Genomic DNA, 21,189 nt, shown 5'->3' on the forward strand with positions numbered 1-21,189 from the left:
CAATATTTTTTCCCCCAACGATATATATTGCGATATTGACAGAGCCATCAATCCAGGCTAAATACAGGGTTAAGGTTACTGTAGGGATTCAGTGCAGCAGCCTTCTTCTGATTGTACTACAGGGCCAGCCAGGGTTAATGTTACTGTAGTAGGATTTGGGAAGTAGTGCAGCAGCAGCCTTCTAAATGTCATTGCAGTTGCACCATACAGGGCAGGCCACGGTTAATGGTAATGTAGGGAACTGGGTGGACACTCCAGGGAACTGCAGGTTAATAAGATGATCATGACAGTGTGTGACTGTGCTGTGGAACTTAGGCATAGGCAGAGAAATCAGGACTCACAGTGGTGGTAGAAGGTAGAAGAATACAGCCCGACATCTGTCCTGCATGTTAAGTCCGTCCTGCAGCTCTCCTGACTGAGCGGTGAGCGCAGCAAAGCGAACCAATCACGACGTGAGTAGCGGCACAGCGAACCAATCAGGTGTGCAGGCACGCGTGATTGGTTCCCTGTGCCGCTGCTCACCGCTCAGTCAGGAGAGCTGCAGGACGGACTTAACATGCGGGACAGTCGGGCTGTATTCTTCTACCTTCCTTCACTGTGAGTCCCCAATATCGGCTGATCCGGCGATGTGACTATCGCCCACGCCCGCAGCACGATATTCGATGTTACATCGAATATCGTTCAGCCCTAATGCTGACTGCAGGAATGTCCACCAGAGCGGTTGCCCGTGAATTGAATGTTCATTTCTCTACCATAAGCCACCACCATACACCAGCCCAAGACTTCCACATCCAGCACCTTCACCTCCTCAACCTTTATCGCAGAGATAGAGAAGGTAAAAAAGGGGGAGGGGTATGTCTGTATATTAAAGAGGTTGTAAACTCGTTTAACTTTTTTTTTTTTACAACCTGAAAGAAACACATGAGCTAGTATGCATTGCATACTAGCTCATTATGAAATACTTACCTTACAACGAGCCCCCTCATGCCGCTCACTCACCTGTATGACGGGCGACATGTTCAGTCGCCCGTCTTCCGGGATCGCGGCATCCGGTCATCTGATTGGCCGGCGCCGCGGTGACGTCACTCCCGCGCACGCGCGCGGGAGCCGACGGTCACGGCACGGGACTCTGAAGGAACGGCACCAGCGGCCGTTCCTTCAGAGCGCATGCGCCAGTGACGTCACTGGCTGCATGTAAGGTAAATATCTCCTAAATGGTACATGTTTAGGAGATATTTACAGTACCTATAGGTAAGCCTTAATATAGGCTTACCTATAGGTAAAAGTGTCAGAGGAGGGTTTACTTCCTTATTAAGAACAGTGTACAGGTAAATATGAGGGATGACATTAATAATGGAGCTATGGACGAGGCAGAATCCCTATGGGTAGAACTTCAAATGGCACTTTTCCACTGCAAGTACCGGCTCGGCTCTACTCGGCCCTGCTTGGCCCGGTTTGCTTTTCCACTGCTGGTACCGCATGGTACGGTATTGGAACGGTTCGGTACGGTTTGGTATGGTTTGCTTTTCCACTAAAGTAGTACTAAAGTTAAGTGGGTGGGATAACAACGATTCTCTGACCAATCAGTGGCTAGTAGTGACTGCATGCAAAGGATTGTGGGATATGGTACCTCTTGGAACCACAATCGAGGTGGTACTGTTTTATGGCACTTTTCCACTGCATAGAACCGTACCGGCTCGGCACGCTTTTGTGCTTTTCCACTGCGGTACTGCATGGTATAGGGTCGGAACGGTACGGTACGGTATAGGTTTGCTTTTCCACTGCATGGAACCGAACGGTACGGTACGGTACGGCTCTGAAAAAACAGTACCTATTCGATTGTGGTTCCAACAGGTACCAAACTGGTACCATATCCCACAATCCTTTGCATGCAGTCACTACTAGCCACTGATTGGTCAGAGAATCACACCCACTTAACTTTAGTACTACTTTAGTGGAAAAGCAAACCTATACCGTACCGTACCGAACCGTTCCGACACTATACCATGCGGTACCGCAGTGGAAAAGCAAACAGGGCCAAGCAGGGCCGAGTAGAGCAGAGCCGGTACTAGCCGGTACTTGCAGTGAAAAAGTGCCTTTAGAGAGCCGTACTGTTCGGTTCCATGCAGTGGAAAAGCGCCGCCATACCGAACCGAACCGTTCCTACAACGTACCATGCGGTACCAGCAGTGGAAAAGCACAAAAGCGAGCTGAACTGTTGGGTTCCATGCAGTGGAAAAGCGCCAAAAGGGAAGGCACTGTGGGGAAGGTAATATTGGGCGTATGCTATAGGCCGCCCCAACCTGAGGGAGGAGGGGGAGGCGGACCTCCTTTTACAGATCGGATTGGCAGCAAGGATGGGAAATGTCATTATAATGGGGGACTTTAATTATCCAGATATAGACGGGGCAGAAGGAACCGCGCATTCAGCCAAGGCTCAGCAGTTCCTAAATATTTTGCAGGACGATTTCATGGGTCAGATGGTGAATGCACCAACAAGAAACAATGCGATACTTGACCTACTGATTACCAACAATACAGACCTGCTCACGGATATAGAAATAGGGGGCAACTTAGGAAAAAAAGTGACCATAGGTCAATAAGTTTCAGTATTAATTACAGTAATAGGAAACACAAGGGTAATATAAGGACACTGAATTTCAAAAGAGCCAATTTCCCAAAACTGCGCTCTCTGCTTGAAAATATCAAATGGAATAGAACCCTGGAAACAAAAAACACGGAGGAAAAATGGGAGTGCTTCAAGAGCATACTTAAAGGGATTGATAAGTGTATTCCAAAGGGAAATACATTTAAAAGAGCAAAACTAAACCCTGGGTGGCTAAACTCCAACATAAAAATGCATATTAATGCTAAAGAAAAGGACTTCAAAAAATACAAGACTGAGGGGTCACTGGCAGCATTCAAGCATTACAAAGAGTATACTAAGAAATGTAAAGACGAAATCAAGGCGGCTAAAATAGAACACGAGAGACATATAGCAGAAGAGAGTAAAAAGAACCCCAAAAAATTCTTTAAGTATATAAACAGTAAGAAAGCGAGGCCAGAACACATTGGCCCCATAAAAGACAAGGGAGATTTGGCCACAAAGGACAGGGAAAAGGCAGTAGTTTTAAATAATTTCTTCTCTTCAGTCTTCACAAAAGAATTGGGGGGCTACACTAACCCAGCTTGCAAGGCCAAACTAAAACAACACACCCCAGGAAGTACCGCCATGGCTAATAGGGATGATAAAACGGTTCGGGTCGACCATCAGTTCGACCCGAACATTGACTGTTTGAAATTCGGCCGAATTCCGAACTTTTTTCGGAAATTCGGCAACCAGAACCGACCAAAATGCAATGGGACAGGAACTGGGCTTTAAAAGCCCGTGATTGGACCAGAAACATCAGTAAAAGCCAATTGAGGGGGCAGGAGAATGCTAGAAATGTAATTGGAGTGACTAGGGGGTTCAGAGGCCAATCAGTAGTGTATACGCCCCGCCAAATCTCTAGCACTGTAATACAGGGGCTGTGGAAGAGAGTGGAAGCAGTTCTGTTACTCCTGCTGCAAAAGTGTCATTTAGCAATTATTAGTGTGAGGAAAGGGATATCTAGTTTAGTTAGGGTACTATTTTCCACTATAGTTAGATTCAATAATCTAGTTTCTGTAGGGAAAGTGTTAAGTGTCAGGGTGACCGTAGTGTAGTGTAGGGTGAACTGACTCGGACTGCTATGCCAGGGTGACCAAACTCTTCCATGTCAGGGTTACCGCCATAAGAAAAAGATCATTTTTCTTAGAATTTTTAGTCGAGCAGGGATGTGGCTCCGCTCCTGTCACACCTAGGCGTTTTTGTTTCAGGCGTTTATTGGGCTTTTTTGTGGACATCTTTGGAGGCAGGCATGACATCTGAACTGTGTAGGGGTATATATACACATACACACATAGGTGTGAAAGTAGCGGAACCCCATTCATGCGCTAATGAAATTATTTGCAGGGATGTGGCTCCGCTCCTATCACACCTATATGTGTGTATGTGTATATATACACACACACACACACACACACACACACACGTATGGGTGTGTGTATATATACCCCTATACAGAAGTTCAGATGTTATGCCTGCCTCCAAAGACGCTTGCAACAACACACCTGGGCGTTTTTGTTGCAGTTGTTTATTGGGCATTTTTTGGGCGCCTTTGGAGGCATTATTAATAGTCCCTGGGGCATGACCCAGAACCCTAGCCACTTTTTAGGGGCATTTATTGGGATTTAGGGCTTCAAAATTGTGTTTTTTGATTACCGAAGTTCGGGTCCCATTGATTTCAATGGGGTTCTGGAATCCGGACCCGAACTTTGGGGAAGTTTGGGTGTTCTGGTCGAACCGAACTTTTCAAAAGTTCAATCATCCCTAATGGCTAACAGAAGATAGACTTAGAACTAAACTAGAGAAACTTAACATAAATAAATCACCGGGACCGGATGGTTTGCACCTGAGGGTTCTTAAAGAGCTCAGCCAGGTGATTGCCAGACCATTATTCATGATTTTTAAGGATAGTTTACAGACGGGTATGGTGCCAGCTGATTGGAAAAAAGCCAACGTGGTAACAATATTTAAAAAAGGGCCGAGATATATCCCGGGTAACTATAGGCCGGTCAGCCTAACATCAGTAGTCTGCAAGATTTTGGAGGGGATGTTAAGGGACCACACATACAAGACTTTAGTAATGAAAATGGTATTAGAAGTAGTAATCAGCATGGATTCATAAAAAATCATTCTTGCCAAACCAATCTATTAACCTTCTATGATGAAGTGAGCTGCCACCTAGATAAAGGTAAGCCTGTGGATGTGATGTATCTGGACTTTGCAAAGGCCTGACACCGTTCCCCACAAATGCTTACTGTTAAAACTAAGGAAGGTAGCTATGGACCATAAGGTGAGTACCTGGATAGAGAACTGGCTCCAGGGGAGTGCAAAGGGTGGTGATTAATGGGGAGTACTCCGATTGGGCGGGTGTGGAAAGTGGGGTCCCGCAGGGTTCTGTCCTGGGGCCAATCCTGTTTAATTTATTCATAAATGATCTAGGAGGGGGGGATATCCAGCACAATCTCGGTATTTGCGGATGATACTAAACTAAGCATGCCAATATCTTCTATGCAGGATGTGGAAACCTTACAAGCGGACCTGAACAAAATAATGGGGTGGGCAACTACATGGCAGATGAGGTTTAACGTTGAAAAATGTAAAGTAATGCACTTGGGCGTCAGAAACACGAAAGCAAGCTACTCACTAGGGGGGGAACCTCTGGGTGAATCTAAGATGGAAAAGGACCTGGAGGTCCTAGTGGATAACAGGCTTGGCAGTGGCATGCAATGAGCCGCTGCAAGCAAAGCCAACAGAATACTGGGTTGTATAAAAAAGGGGATTCACTCCAGAAATAAAGAGATTATTCTCCCACTCTACAAGACTCTGTTCCGGCCACATCTGGAGTATGCTGTCCAGTTCTGGGCACCGGTCCTCAGGAAGGATGTGCTGGAATTGGAAAGAGTCCAGAGAAGGGCAACAAAAATAATTAGGGGAATGGAGGGCATCGGCTATGAGGAAAGACTACAAGCACTGAACTTATTCTCTCTAGAGAAGAGACGATTGAGGGGGGGGATATGATATCAATGTACAAATACTGTACTGGTGACGACCCTAGCATAAGGAACAAACTTTTTAGAGAAAGGGAATACAATAAGACACGTGGCCACTCACTAAAACTAGAGGAAAAACGGTTTAACCTTAACCACTTCAAGACAGGGCACTTTCACCCCCTTCCTGCCCAGGCCATTTTTTACCTTTTAGCGCAGTTGCATTTTGAATATCAATTGCGCGTTCATGCAACACTGTACCTAAACCAAATTTATGTCATTTTCCCCCCACAAATAGAGCTTTCTTTTGGTGGTATTTGATTACCGTAAGGTTTTTTCTTTTTTGCTAAACAAATAAAAAAAAAAGACCAAAAAGTTTTGAAAAAAAAAAAAAAAAAGTTTTGTTTAGGTTATACATTTTTGTAAATAAATACGTTTTTTCCTGCACTGATGAGACTGCACTGACGAGGAGGCACTGATGGAGTGGCACTGATATGCAGCATTGGTGGGCACTGATAGGTGGCACTAATAGGCGGCACTGGTGGGCAGCACTGATAGGGAGGGCACTGGCGGGCAGCACTGATAGGGAGGGCAATGGGGGGCTCCATGAGCCCCGATTGCCATCCCTGGTGGCCATAGGGGGCATCCCTGGGGTCATGGGTGGGAATTCCTGGTGGTTCTAGTGGCACCACCCCACCGCCCCCCCCCCCCCCCGAGGGTCTGCACTGGTAATCAATGATCTGATTACTAGTGCCGACCCCCCCCATCAGGGGAGCTGCTGATCGGCGCTCCTTTACTCGTGCCTGTCAGGCACGTACTGAGAAAAGCCGATCAACGGCTCTTCCTGTTTACTATGTGACTAGCCGTGATTGGACACAGCTGGTCACATGGTTAAGAGCCTACGTCAGTAGGCTCTTTACCGAGATTGGAGATGCAGGGAGCCAGACTGACACCTCGCATCACCGATCGCCACTCTGACCTACTCTCGCATGTTGCGAACTGGAACCCAGGAAACTGAAACACACATACAGCTCAGTGCATCCTTAACCACTTGCCGACCGTGTGTATGTATATATATATATATATATATATATATATATATATATATATATATATATATATATATATATATATATAAAAATATACACATATACATACACATACATACATACATATACACACATCGGCAGAGTGGCACTCCCAGGCAGAGTCACGTATCGGTACGTCACTTGCCTGGGAGGAGCTAGGGGCGCGCGCTCCTGCTTGTCAGCGGGGAAGCTGGCGCGTGAGTCAGGCGGCTCAGATTGACGCCTGACACTCTCAATCTCTCCCTGCTGAGAGAAAAGGACGGACGGCTGATGTAAACCCAGCCGTCCGTCCTTCTGCCTGCAATTATCAGAGAGACCATGCAATCCTGCTATATAGGATTGCATGTCTCTGATCATTTCACAAGCCCAATCCCCCCCCACAGTTACAATCACTCTCCTAGGCTTACATTTAACCCCTTGATCACCAACAGGGTTAACCCCTTCCCCGCCAGTGTCATTATTACAGTAACACAGTAACAGTGAATATTTTTAGCACTGATTACTGTAGTAATGTCACTGGTACCCCCAAAAGTGTAAAAAATGTCAGTTAGGGATCCGATCTGTCCGCTACAATGTCACAGTCCCACAAAAAAAAAAAAAAACAGTTTTTAGTCTGTTATCTGTGGCAATAGACTAAATAAAAAAAAAAAAAAATCTAAGTGCCGGTTCACAAATATGCGATGCAGGAACCCTGCAAATCTACTGCGGGTTCCCGCATCGCATTCAAATCTCAGGCAGTTCACACTGCCATATGCAAATTGCTGCGGCGTCAATACAAACGACAAGATAACGACATATCGCAGTGAGAACATAGGTGTGAACCACCATGCGATCCGATTCTGCTGCGGACCCAAAAAAGGGTTGTGTCCAAATGAGATGTAAATTCAGCCAATCTGTATGGCTAAATTCGCATTGCACAGACATCGCATGTGATCGGGAGCGCACTGCTCTGAAAATCACATGCGATGTCTGTCATCGCACTAATGTGAACCTGGACTAAATAGACATTTCCCTTCTTATTCTAGTCATTTTCTTCATAGCCAAAACAGGAAAGGAGAGGAAATCCTTTTAAAGCGTGGGATACTTTTGTCACCAGAACTATTGCAAGATTCCCCCTCTATTCCCCATTCTGCCGACAACCCAATACACAACAAAATGACAAAACTCTGCTAGCGAGATTTACATCAGGTACAGAAAGCAAAATCTGACAGAGGTTCTAATCTTTACCCACTCTATCCAAACTCAAAAACAAAAAGTTTTGCTATCAGGTATACCTTAAAGTGTATGTATAGCCACATTTTGTTTTAGTTATAGTAGAGGTTTAGAAACACTTAAGATTTTATGGTTCTCAAAGTCCCCTCTAGATAGATTCACTCTATTAGTCCTGGTGGCCATTGTCAGAAAAGAACTTTAGGTGAGGGGAAATCTTCAGTGAGACACTTGTACTGGTGACAGCGATGTAAAAGGGTTATTGTTCTCAAATTGTAAAGATTTCCTTAATAGAAAAGCCATGTGAATGCTTACCCTTGACTGACCAGCTCTCTCTTTAGCGAGTTTCTGTTTTCTCCTCTCTGCAGAAATAAAATGAAAAATGAAAACGAAATAACATTAATTTGAAGACAAATATTGCACACATTTAAACACGCCAATACAAAACAGAAGGAAGTAGTGAGATAAACATGGAGGGGACTGGGGGAGAGGGAAAAAAAAAAAAAAAAAAGCAACCCCCTCTTATGTTTCTGTGGCTGTGGACAAGGGACAATGTACCACATGTGGCAATGCCCTAAAGTGAGGCGCTACTAAATTAGGGTGTATCATATCTACACTCTCACCCGAGAAAACCTAGCCAAATCCCAAAAACAGGCTGTGCTGTGGTGCAAGGTGGAGACAGCCTCGAGACCCCAGAGGATCCTCAAACCTTATATTTACCTCAGCTAAAGTCATAATAGCAAAATCTTGGAAATCATCCGCTTTCCTGAATTATGATCAATGAACGCATGTCAGCGATCTTAAAATGATAAAATGAAGATGTTTGACCCATGGTTTCAACACTTACTGGAGTTTCTCGATCCATAACTAAAACAGCTCTTGGATAATGGGAATCGGAGCGCGAGGTCTTATCCTACTTCACCCCCCTTAACTCCTTTAAGACCGCCCGCCGCAGATGTACTGCGGCAGGCAGCCGCTCATGTATGGCGCTCGCTCTCGGGAATCTCAGGGGTAAGCGCGGCCTGCCGGCACGCTCCCGCCCCTGCTCGTCAGCAGGGAAGCCGATGCGTGTGTCAGGCAGCTCCGATTGCCGCCTGGCACCCACGTTCGTTCCCCGATGAGAAAGAAGGACGGTCGGCTGTTGTAAACACAGCCGACCGTCCTTCTCCCTGGGATAATCACAGAGCCCATGTGATCCTGCTATATATGAGCACGTGCCTCTATGGTCATCTCAGAAGCCACGCACCCCACAGTTAGAATCACTCCCCTAGGGTCACATTTAACCCTTGATCACCCACAGGGTTAACCCCTTCCCTGTCAATGGCATTATTACAGTAACAGTGCATATTTTTAGCACCGATTACTGTAGTAATGTCACTGGTACCCCCAAAAGTGTCAAAAATGTCAGTTAGGGGTCCGATCTGTCCACCCCAATGTCGCAGTCCCGCAAAAAAATGGTGATCAAATACTGCCAAAAGAAAGCTCTATTTGGGTACAGCATCGTACGACAGTGCAATTGTCCGTTAAAGTAACGCAGTGCCGAATCGCAAAATAGGGCCTGGCCAGAAAGGGGGTAAAATCTTCCGGGGGGGGGGGGGGGGGGCTAGAATGATTAACCACTTAAGCCCCAGAAGATTTTACCTGACCAGGGGGTTTTTTGCGATTTTTTACTGAGTGACTTTAACCACTTTAGCCCCAGCCCTATTTCGGACACTTTTTGTTCACAAGTTAAAACCAGTATTTTTTCCTAGAAAACTACTTAGAACCCCCAAACATTATATATATTTTTTTTAGCAAAGACTCTGGAGAATAAAATGTCGGTCATTGCAAAATTTTTTGTCACGCGGTATTTGCGCAGCGGTCTTTAAAACGCCATTTTTTTGGAAAAAATTTGAAAAATCACATTTCACTGCATTTAAAAAATACTAAACAGTAAAGTTAGCCCATTTTTTTTGTATATTGTGAAAGATGTCACGCCGAGTAAATAGATACCAAACATGTTACGGTTTAAAATTGCGCCCCCCCGTGGGATGGCGACAAACTACGGTCAATAGAGATCTCAATCTGCGACGCTTTAAATTTATTTAACGGTTACCAGTTTAGAGTTAGAGTGTAGCTCTTTTTTTTTAATTATTGCCCACGCTCTGGCGATCGCGGCGATACCTCACATGTGTGGTTTGAACAGCGATTTCATTTGCGGCTCGACTTGCGTATACGTTTTTTTTTGTGCGCGAGCTAACGGTGACGGGGACGGCTAAATTTTTTTTTTTTTTTTTTTTTCCTATTTATTTTTTCTTTTTTTTTAAACTTTATTACAGGTTTTTTAAAAAAAAAAAAATCTGATCACTTTTATTGCTGTCACAAGCAATGTAAACATCCCTGGTGACAGCAATATGTCGTGACAGGTACACTTTATGGAGGGATCGAGGGTCTAAAAGACCCTAGACCCCTCCACTACACTTCCCTGTATGCAAAACGCCGAAAACGGCATTTTTGCATACAGCCGTTTTTCAAATCTGCCGCCTTTTGCAGCACAGTAACCCGGACGTGACGTCATGGACGCCGCCTCCGGGTTACGTCATCGGAGACCCGATCAATGCCGTTTCCGGCATTCATCGGGACTCCATCCAGCCGGCGGACGTGCCGGCTGGGTGCTCGGGGCTCCCGGTGGGACGGTAGCCCCGAGCAAAGCCGCGGAAGGCGGCGGGAGGGGGGGGGGACGTCCCCTCCCGCCCCCCCGGGTAACGATCGAGCGGCTCCCGAGCCGCATCGATCGTTACCGACGGAAAGCCGACCGTCGGCTTCAAACAACGGTACCGGGATGATGCCTCTAGCTAGAGGCATCATCCCGGTATAACCACTCAAAGTTAGCCGACGTAGAGGTTACGTGACTGGTAGTAAAGTGGTTAACGGACAATTGCGCGGTCGTGCGACGCTGTACCTAAACAAATTTCACGTCCTTTTTTTTCTCACAAACAGAGCTTTCTTTTGGTGGTATTTGATCACCTGTGCGATTTTTTGATCATGCGCTATAAACAAAAAAAAAAAAGAGCGTAAATTTTGCAAAAATAACATTTTTCACATTTTTTTTTATATGAAATTCCCAAAAAAAAAAAAAAAAAAGTAAAAATCAAAATTTTTTAACATTTTCGGCCAATTTGTTTTATGCAAAAAAAAAAAATATTGCAAAAAGCGTATTTTGATTGGTTTGCGCAAAAGTTATCGCGTTTACTAACAAAGGGAAAGATTTTTGTCATTTTTGGCGGGTTTTTTTTAACGAGTAATGGCGGCGATCTGCGATTTTTTTTGCGGGACTGCGACATTGCGGCGGACAGATCGGACCCTTGACTGACATTTTTGACACTTTTGGGGTTACCAGTGATATTACTGCAGTAATCAGTGCTATACATATGCACGGTTACTGTAAAAATGACACTGGCAGGGAAGGGGTTAACTGTATTGGAGAGGGAGGGGTTAAGTGTGTCCTAGGGGCGTGCTAACTGTGATGGGACATGTCTACTATTGTAAAAACAGAGATCAACGGTTCTACATAGTAGAACTGTCTGATCTCCATTTTTACACAGGGGAGAAGGACAGGCGGCTTGTTTACATAAGCCGTCCGCCTTTCTCCAGCTCTACCGACGATAGTAGTCGGCCGGTCACACACGCGGACTCCTCCGTGAACGAGCCGGGGCGGGCGTGCGCTCGCCCACTATTGGCTCACAAGCCGGTCACAGGCTAGTGACGTATATATACACGTCACTTTGCCTGGCCGGGGCTGACCTCCGCAGTATATGTACTTGCGGCGGTCGGCAAGTAGTTAAATACAGTTTGAAAAGACTTTTTTTTTTTTTTTCTTTTAAAGAAAATAAGGGAAGAAAACTCCTTTTTCGTATGTTTGTGGGTCTTTAGCCCCTTAATATGTATTGGGTATTTGTGGAGGTTACGCATTCCTTGGTAGATCTTTATATTCCCTTTTGTTATTGTGAAATACTTCAATGAAAAAAAAAAAAAAGTGTAACTGTACCTAAACCAAATTTATGTCATTTTTTCCCCCACAACAGAGCTTTATTTTGGTGTTTTTTTTTTTCTTTTTTTGCTAAATAAAAAAAAAAAAAAAAAAGTTTTTTGTTTAGGTTATAAAATTTAGAAATAAATACGTTTTTTCCTGCACTGACGAGCACTGATGAGGCTGCACTGATAGATGGCAATGATTGGGGATTAAATACCAAAAAAAAAAAAAAAAAAAAAGACAAATTTCATATGGGTACAGTATTCCATGACCGCGCAATGGTCATTCAAAGTGTGACAGTGTTGAGAGCTGAAAATCGGCCTGGGCAGGAAGGGGGTAAAAGTGCCCAGTAGGCAAGAGGTTAACGACATTAGCTTATCTATTGTTTTATTTAGTCTTTAAAAAGGCATAAAACAGAATGAGGGGAAATGAAAAAAAGCATTTAATTGCAAGTAATACAGCCCCTTTAAAATAAGGAATCAATCCCTGCTGCCCGTTTTGGTAGACACAGGCCACATGCAACAGATTTAGGTAGTTCTTCGCAGCATCACTGTTGCAAAGTGGTACTATAGGGGAAAAAACAGAACGGGGAACTAGTGTCTATGAATACCCATCAGGATTCCCCCAGTGAGAAAAAACAACTTGGCCACTGGTCTGTCTTACAGCTGCAATGGTGGGGATGAAGCTTAGTTGCATTGAGAAAAATTAGCTCAGACTTGTTCAAGCGCAAGTTTTGACCCATCTGAGCTATTCTATGCCGCTGTACAGAACACTGGTGAGACCTCACTTGGAGTATTGTGCGCAGTACTGGAGGCCATATCTCTAGAAGGATATAGATACTCTAGAGAAAGTTCAGAGAAGAGCTACTAAACTAGTACATGGATTGCAGGAAAAAACTTACCAGGAAAGGTTAAAGGACCTTAACATGTATAGCTTGGAAGAAAGAAGAGACAGAGGGGATATGATAGAAACTTTTAAATACATAAAGGGAATCAACTCGGTAAAGGAGGAGAGCATATTTAAAAGAAGAAAAACTACCACAAGAGGACACAGTTTTAAATTAGAGGGGCAAAGGTTTAAAAGTAATATGAGGAAGTATTACTTTACTGAGAGAGTAGTGGATGCATGGAATAACCTTCCTGCAGAAGTGGTAGCTGCAAATACAGTGAAGGAGTTTAAGCATGCATGGGATAGGAATAAGGCTATCCTTCATATAAGATAGGGCCAGGGACTATTCATAGGATTCAGATATATTGGGCAGACTAGATGGGCCAAATGGTTCTTATCTGCCGACACATTCTATGTTTCTATGTTTCTATCCTGCCAGGAAACTGCCTAAGCCAGGGCTCGACAAACCCAAGGTGCCAGGTTGCATTGGCAACTAGAATTAGCGGCCTGGCGCCTGGGCTACACTGCGGCAGGCGTCTTGTCCCAGACTCCCAAGTCTCCTGCATGCGGGCTGCGGCTCCCTAACACCCACAAGTGCCGCGCGATATCCCAGCTGTCTGCCAGTTGTCAGAACGGAGCCGATGCTTCCTATATAGTTCCGGCTCGTCCTGTCACAGGCGGAGTGATATCAAATGCACTCCGCCTGTGAGGTGATCTAAAAATACAGGAAGCATCGGCTCTGCATGTTTTCTCCAGCGCCGCCCCTCACACTCTCCGCCAGCTGTACGTCACATGCGTTAGGGGTGCAAATAGCCCTCAGCACATAATTGTAAATATCCCAGCATGTGCAGTGTTTGACTCCTACCACCATCACCACTTCAATTCACTGAAGTGGTCATGATAGTTAGAGTGTTCCTTTATCATCTCTCAGAAAAAGTAAACCTCTATATATTGATTGCATTTCATTTGATCATCCTCTAGTTGTGTTAAATTGTTGGGGGGGGGGGGGGGGGGCACGGAGTGCCACGTCCCTGAAATGAGTTTTTGCAGGTTAGGATGTCTGTTGTCCCCATGCAGCCCGCACTTGCGCAGGCTAAGATGCTGCGGCTTTGCAGCCTGCTGTAGGGAGATGCTTACATGGGGGAACTGGCGCCCTCTTGTGGTGGCTGGGGCAGCAACAAGCAGTCACTGGTGGAGCTGAGGGTTTCTCCTGCCTGTTCTTACTGTTTGAAGAGGTTGAAGATGTTGAGGGCTTGATCTGGTGCCCTATCTTTACCGGTGAGTGGACAGGGAGTGTGGGGCAGCTGGCCCATTCACAATCACACACAGATGGGAACAGTTTTATTTTTTTTATTCTCTTCCGTTAAAATTCATTTTTTATTCTCTCCCTGTCATGCCACACAGCCGAAGACCCCTTTCACAGGGGCTGTCTGATTAGGTCCGCCTGTCAGTTTTTCAGGCAGACCTGATCGGACCCTCCAGTCTCCTCTATGGAGTGAAGGATATTCACTGATGACCGCCCGGCGCCGGCGGAGAAACAGAGTGGAGTAGTCAGCGGAGATACCCGCCTGACAGGGAAGTGAAGGGCTCACTTCTTACAGCTATTAGCGACCATTAATTTGGCATCTTTAACCCATTTTAGGCCGAAAATATTGGTTGCCGAAATTTTGGTGCACCACTACTATACAATGAGATATTTATAATGGGTGCACAGATTTGGACTGCTATCTTGTAGGGTAATGGAGGGCAGTTCCATCTTGGTCCACTCTATGGTTGGATTCCCAGCACAATTTGTTATGTTTTTTTGCTATTTTGTTGTTTATTTGGTAAAAAACTTTTTGATATTGTATGTTCTCTGCTATGATTTGTGATGTATGTATATTCTCGGAATATGTTGCTTATTTTTTTTTTTTTTCTAAAAAAAAAAAAAAAATAACTCATGTGACTTCAATGTCCAGTATCCACCTGAGGAAGACTAGCAAGTCGAAATGCATCAGTCCTTTGGACAAAGTTCTTTGGGCCTGCACCTTGCTAAGTCCATGTGACAATACATCCTATTTACCCCTATTTTAGGGGTTATTTTAATATGGTTTGTTACTAATAAAACTTGTATTTTTTATAAATAGATTTTTTCTATACAACTGTATATTTTGTCTTGGCGTCATCAAAGTCAAGCTTTCTTCCCTCCCCTCTCCCCGCTATACCGGCCGGAAGTGTGTGTACTTCAGTAAAGCAGACTATTGGCTTTTAATGTGGAAGTGATACAAGCAGCTCTTAAACCGCTGATCACTTCCCACAATGTGCTGGCCTCCCTCTTGAGAAACCCCCCGCCATGTTTACCGGGCTTCGCTATCCTACCAGCGAACCCAGTGTGGTCATGGGGGGCCCTGGAAAGGACAGCAGAAGCGCCACAGACATCCCTCAACTGAGCCTACCTCCTGAGCAAAGTCCAGGAAGGGACTTATCTGACGCTACTTACTGGACCACCACTGCCATTCTACAGGAGTTGTGCTTAGGGAAGCAGCTGATGGAACACCATCAGTAGCGGAGTACAGAGAAGACATCAGGGTCTAATAGATCCTGCATGTCTAATAAAGAGTACCTGTCACCTATAAGCTATCACATAGGGGGCTCATGATCCCCTTTGTGATAGCAATAAAAGTGTATAGTAAAAAAAAAAAAAAAAAAAAATTTGTAAAAAGTATAAAAAAAAAAAAAAAAAAAAAAAAGTTTAACATTTAAAGCCGAGCTCCACTTTAATTTAACCACTCTACCCCCAAGCCCATTTTTGACACATTTTGTTTAAAAGTTAAAATCAGTATTTTTTGCTAGAAAACTACGTAGAACCCCCAAACATTATATATATTTTTTAGCAAAGACTCTGGAGAATAAAATGGCGGCCATTGCAATATTTTTTGTCACGCGGTATTTGTGCAGCGGTCTTTCAAACGTCATTTTTTTGGGAAAAATTACGAAAAATCAAATTTCACTGCATTTAAAAAAACTAAACAGTAAAGTTAGCCCATTTTTTTTTTTTTTTTGCGTATTGTGAAAGATGATGTCACGCCGAGTAAATAAACAACATGTTAAATTTTAAAATTGCGCACACCCGCGGAATGGCGACAAACTACGGTCAATATAAATCTCTATAGGCGACGCTTTAAAATTTTTTAATGGTTACCAGTTTAGAGTTCGGGTATAGCTCTTTTTTTTTTTTTTTAATTATTGCTCACACTCTGGCGATCGCAGCGATACCTCATGTGTGGTTTGAACAGCGATTTCATTTGCAGCCCCACTTCCCGTATATGTTTTTTCGTGTGTGACCTCACAGCAACGGGGGTGGCTAAAATCTTTTTTTTCCTATTTATTTAATTTTAACACAGGCTTTTTAAAAAAAAAAAAAAATCTGATCACTTTTATTGCTGTCACAAGCAATGAAAACATCCCTTGTGACAGCAATATCCAGTGACAGGTACTCTTTATGGAGGGATCGGGGGTCTAAAAGACCCCAAACCCCTCCACTACACTTCCATGTATTCAAAACGCCGAAAACTGCATTTTTGAATTCCATTCACTTTTTGAAACTGCCGCCTTTAGCAGCCGAGTAACCCGGAGGTGACGTCATGGACGCCACCTCTGGGTTAATTCATCGCAGAAGCGCCGGCTGGTTGCTCAGGTTTTCCGATGGGACAGGAGACCCGGGCAGAGCAGCAGCTGCAATTTTCTGTAGCTGTGGACTTTAAAAAAAAAAAAAAAAACAATTATGAGTGGAACTCCACTTTAAAGAGATGCAAAAAAAAAAAAAAAAAGCCTCCCATTTTTAGAGCCTCCCTACACACAGAAATGCATGCGCTTTTAGCGCCAGTGACTGCCGTATCACCGCGCACACTGGAGTGAGTGCAATAATTTTAGCATCAGAACCACTGCATAACGCTAAACTGATGACCTGTAGGGGGCTTTTAAAAGCGTTGCCTATGTAAAAATACAGGGAACTAAAGTTTGTCGGCGTTTCATGGGCGCACACACGCAAAGCCCCTACAGATCATCAGTTTAATGCTAGGCAGAAGTTCTGGTGCTAGAATTATTGAAGTTTGATTTTTTTTTTTTGTGGGGGGTGCAAGTAGCTGGTCTCGCCTAGGGCGCAAAACAGTCTTGCACCAGCTATGGCTGAAGCATGTCTGAATGTGTACATGTGCATCTGCAGGGTGGGGAGGTAGAGAATCGACGATTATCGGCTTGAGGGCCGATATTCACTTTTACCGATATATCGGTATCAGCCCCGGAGCTGGCCGATATTAGTGTATGTAATATTCAGAGTTCATACACATTTTTACCAATAAAATTCCATGACTTTTCCATGACTTCACGTAAATATTCATGAAATGTCTATGTATACATGTTAAATAATAAGAAAATCCATGTCACACCCAGCATTTTTTTACTAAAATAAATGACAAGCTTTGTAGTGTACAGTACCTCTGCAGTTAGGGTTTCGTTTCTGGATACAGCGTGACTCAAAATGGTCCCTTGTTATACAGTGGATGAGATGGAAGCACATCTGCCGTAGCTGGGAGCCGGTGTCACTTCAGGCCCACGGGTGAAAAAGCCAGCGATCGGATTGGAAGCTGTCGAGCATGCAGCTGCAGACTGGTGCTTTCCACCTTTAGCGTGGCTAGACAGCACTGCCTCTCCCATGTTTGAAATGTTCTCCAGCCACCTCTCATGCTTTTCATCATGAAGCCATACATTTTTAAAGCTGCATTTCCCTGGCATTGCTACACTGTGAACACACTAACTTTAGCTGAAACTGTGTTACCCCCAAAAAGTTAAAACTTGTAATTTGACCAATATACTGTAACTGGAGAAAGAAGATTAATGGCCGCTCCTGTTGGGGATAAAATAAAGCTTCAGTTCAGGCAGTCATGATGGAGGTGCAGCCAGACTGGTATGGATGGCACAGTCAGATGCACAACATGCGGCACTTACTCTTTAGGCCGAAGCCACAGTCATGATGGTGGTGCAGGCGGAGTGGTATGGATGGCACAGATGCACAAATGCAGCGCTTACTCTTGTCTATACTGGAGAAAGAACATTAAATGGGCGCTCCTGCTTGCCAGGAATAAAGCAGTTCAGGCAGTCATGAAGGTGCAGCCGGACTGGTATGGATGGCACTGTCAGATGCACAAAATGCAGTGCTTACTCTTTAGGCCGAAGACACAGTCCCACGAAAAGGCAGAAAAGAGTTAACAGAAAGGCGCCACTCAGTGGAGCGGATGCTTAATAATTTTATTGACACATATTTTACATTGGTGTAAGAGTCTATAGGACTGGTAGGCGTCCTTCCAGGTCAGCGGTTTGCCCTGAGTCTGGCCAGCAGCAGCCAAGAGATGACAACCAATCAGGCAGCGGAAGCGCATAGTCACTGAAGGGCTGGCCGGCCGCATGAACATCATGACGCCGGGAATCGGTCACCGGACCGGTAACCGCCCCCCCGCATTATCACGTTTATGCGGCCAGCCTTCCCTCCAGTGACTATGCGCTTCCGCTGCCTGGTTGGTTCTCATCTCTCGGCTGCTTCTGCTGGTCAGTCTCAGGGCAAACCGCGGACCCGGAAGGACGCATACCAGTCCTATAGATGCTTACACCAATGTAAAATATGTGTCAACAAAATTATTAAGCATCTGCTCCACAGTGGCGAGTTCTCAATATTCCATGACTTTTCCAAAAGTTAGTGGTGTTTAGTTATTTTCCATAACTTTCCCAGGCCTGATAAGTGTCATGTCAAATGCCTATGACTTTTCCAGGAATTTAATGACCGTAAGAACCCTGAATATTAGTGTATGTAAAATCCTAGCATCCACTTTATTAGTGTTTTATGTAATGTCCAGTGTGTGTTTTTGTAATCTAATAGTGTGAAATACCTTCATTACATCGCCGCTCGGCCTTTCCGTGAGCCCAGCTGTCAGTGGGGGAGGAGAGAAGGACAGCAGAATGGGAGATTAGCTGAGCCCGGATGCAACAAAGGTATTTCACACTATTCTAATCGAATACCCCCCTCTGTGTACACTGTAGAGGGGAGTGGCTGAGATCCTCCTCTGACAGCTATGAGAGGAGAAAACAGCAGAGCGTGAGGTTAGCTGAGACCGGAGCAGCGATGTAACAAAGGTTTTTCACACTATTCTAATTTAATCCCCGGCATTTCTGTGCACACTGCAGAGGGGAGTGGCTGATATCCTCCTCTGACCGAGATGAGAGGAGAAAACAGCAGAGCGGGAGATTAGCGAGGAGAGCCCGGAGCGGCGATGTAACAAAGGTTTTTCACACTATTCTAATTTAATACCCGGCGCTTCTGTGTACACTGTAGAGGGGAGTGGCTGAGATCCTCTTCTGACCGCTATGGGAGGAGAAAACAGCAGAGCGTGAGGTTAGCTGAGACCGGAGCAGCGATGTAACAAAGGTTTTTCACACTATTCTAATTTAATCCCCGGCATTTCTGTGTACACTGTAGAGGGGAGTGGCTGATATCCTCCTCTGACCGCTATGAGAGGAGAAGACAGCAGAGCGGGAGGTTAGCTGAGACCGGAGCAGCGATGTAATGAAGGTATTTCCCACTATTCTATTACAAAAACACACACTGGACATTATATAAAACACTAATAAAGTGGATTCTAGGATTTTAATGACACTAAACTAGGTTCACACAGGATTCCTGGCAGGCAGGGAAGACCGCACATTACAGCTAAAAGACCTACCTCACATGTTCAGTACCAGATTTGTGTCAAAAATTCTCTTTATTTTTCAAAACTTTAAATGTACAAAATATTGGCCGATACCGATACTTAGTGACCAAAATATCGGTATCGGCCCTGAAAAACCCATATCGGTCTATCTCTAGCGTGAAGTGTCCCATTGGCTGTCAGCTTTGAAAGCTTCCTGGCAGGATAGCTCAGGTAGGTTCACATTGCATGGTAATGCGCCTGAGCTCATCCCCGCTGAGGATGGACAGACTGTAAGCTAAATTCATTCATGTACTTGTTTCCAGCAGGTACATGAATATGTTAAAAGAGACGATAGAATTGTAAAGGGTCATAGAGTCACCTACATTTTGGAGACAACACCCTGTATGAAATGTGCATGGAATGCTTCTCCCTCAGGGATTCCCTTATATTTCTACAGAGCTGAAAGCCCCAGTGCTAGTCATCCACAGGAACGGCTGATCGCCTCCTTATTAGAAAGGAAACCCCGCCTGTTACCTGTGCTTTCCTAATCCCGGCTCACATAAAACAAGCTATGAATTGCGCTCTTACTCTCTCGCAGACGGTTCTTGAAGTTAGGGTCACTCCTCCGTTTCCTATCGAAGTAAATGCAGTAACCCAGAAACAAGGCCCCGCAAACGCCTGCCGCAATGGCGCTAGTCTTCCCCACGACCACCATCTTGCTCTGTTTCTTCTCTCACAAGCAGTCCGAACAGGGAAAGGGACAGAAAAACTTCACTGCCTATAAGCCGCACTCTCCTTCAGCACCCGCGAGGTTAAAAAAAAAAAAAAAGCGTCCCACAATTAATACGTCACTTCCCATCGACCTCTTTCTTCTGCTTTGTGAAACATGTCATTGAGATCGGTGGCTTGCACGATTTTGGACCTTTTTTTTTTCTTTTTTTCGGGGGGATAGGTATGTTTTGCTGCCTGACAATTTTTCCATAATTTACCCACATGCTAAACTTACGTTTTGACATATATTTACTTAAAATCCCACATGTGTGTGTAATAAAAAGAGCTAGTTGCAGTTATGCTGTCAGTACAAAAAGAAAAACAAATCAATAAAACAACACAGGTGACTTTACATACTATCAATCCAATGCTATAGACTTGTTTAGTTGAAATTCTCCTCCGATCCCCCCCCCCCCCCCCCACCACCACTATAATCTTTCAGCGCAGCAGGGGTTAATAGAGCTGAAGAGCTTGTCATTTGCACTCATCCAGAGCCTCCACCACTAACACACAATTTCCCCCACCTCCTCTATTCATATTAAAGGTCTCTGAATGGAGGAGGCAGACCTTTCATTCATCTGTCCCTTCCCCATTTACCGCTGGTGAATCATTCCTGGAAGCTATAGCACTGCTACAGGACTTAACCACTTAAGCCCCGGAAGATTTTATCCCCTTCCTGACCAGGGGGTATTTTGCGATTCGGCACTGCGTGATTTTAACGGACAATTGCGCGGTCGTGCGACGCTGTATCTAAACAAATTTGGCGACCTTTTTTTCCCACAAACAGAGCTTTCTTTTGGTGGTATTTGATCACCTGTGCGATTTTTTGATCATGCGCTATAAACAAAAAAATAGCGTAAATTTTGCA

General features: G+C 44.7%; 1 protein-coding gene across 1 annotated transcript in view; it reads right to left on the reverse strand.

The window, feature by feature from the left end:
* Positions 1-20,300, reverse strand: part of TOMM20 (translocase of outer mitochondrial membrane 20) — a 43,788-nt gene extending 23,488 nt beyond the window's left edge. The window contains exons 1-2 of the mRNA XM_082252606.1: positions 20,139-20,300; positions 8,247-8,293 (exon numbers count right to left, since the gene is read on the reverse strand). Coding sequence (XP_082108732.1) covers positions 8,247-8,293; positions 20,139-20,265 — 174 coding nt within the window. The 5' untranslated portion in view covers positions 20,266-20,300. The remainder of the gene's footprint in view (positions 1-8,246; positions 8,294-20,138) is intronic.
* Between the last annotated feature and the right edge of the window lie 889 nt (positions 20,301-21,189).

This window comes from Pelophylax lessonae, assembly GCF_965119305.1.
Source record: "Pelophylax lessonae genome assembly, chromosome: 3".
In the NCBI taxonomy this organism is placed as follows: Eukaryota; Metazoa; Chordata; class Amphibia; order Anura; family Ranidae; genus Pelophylax; species Pelophylax lessonae.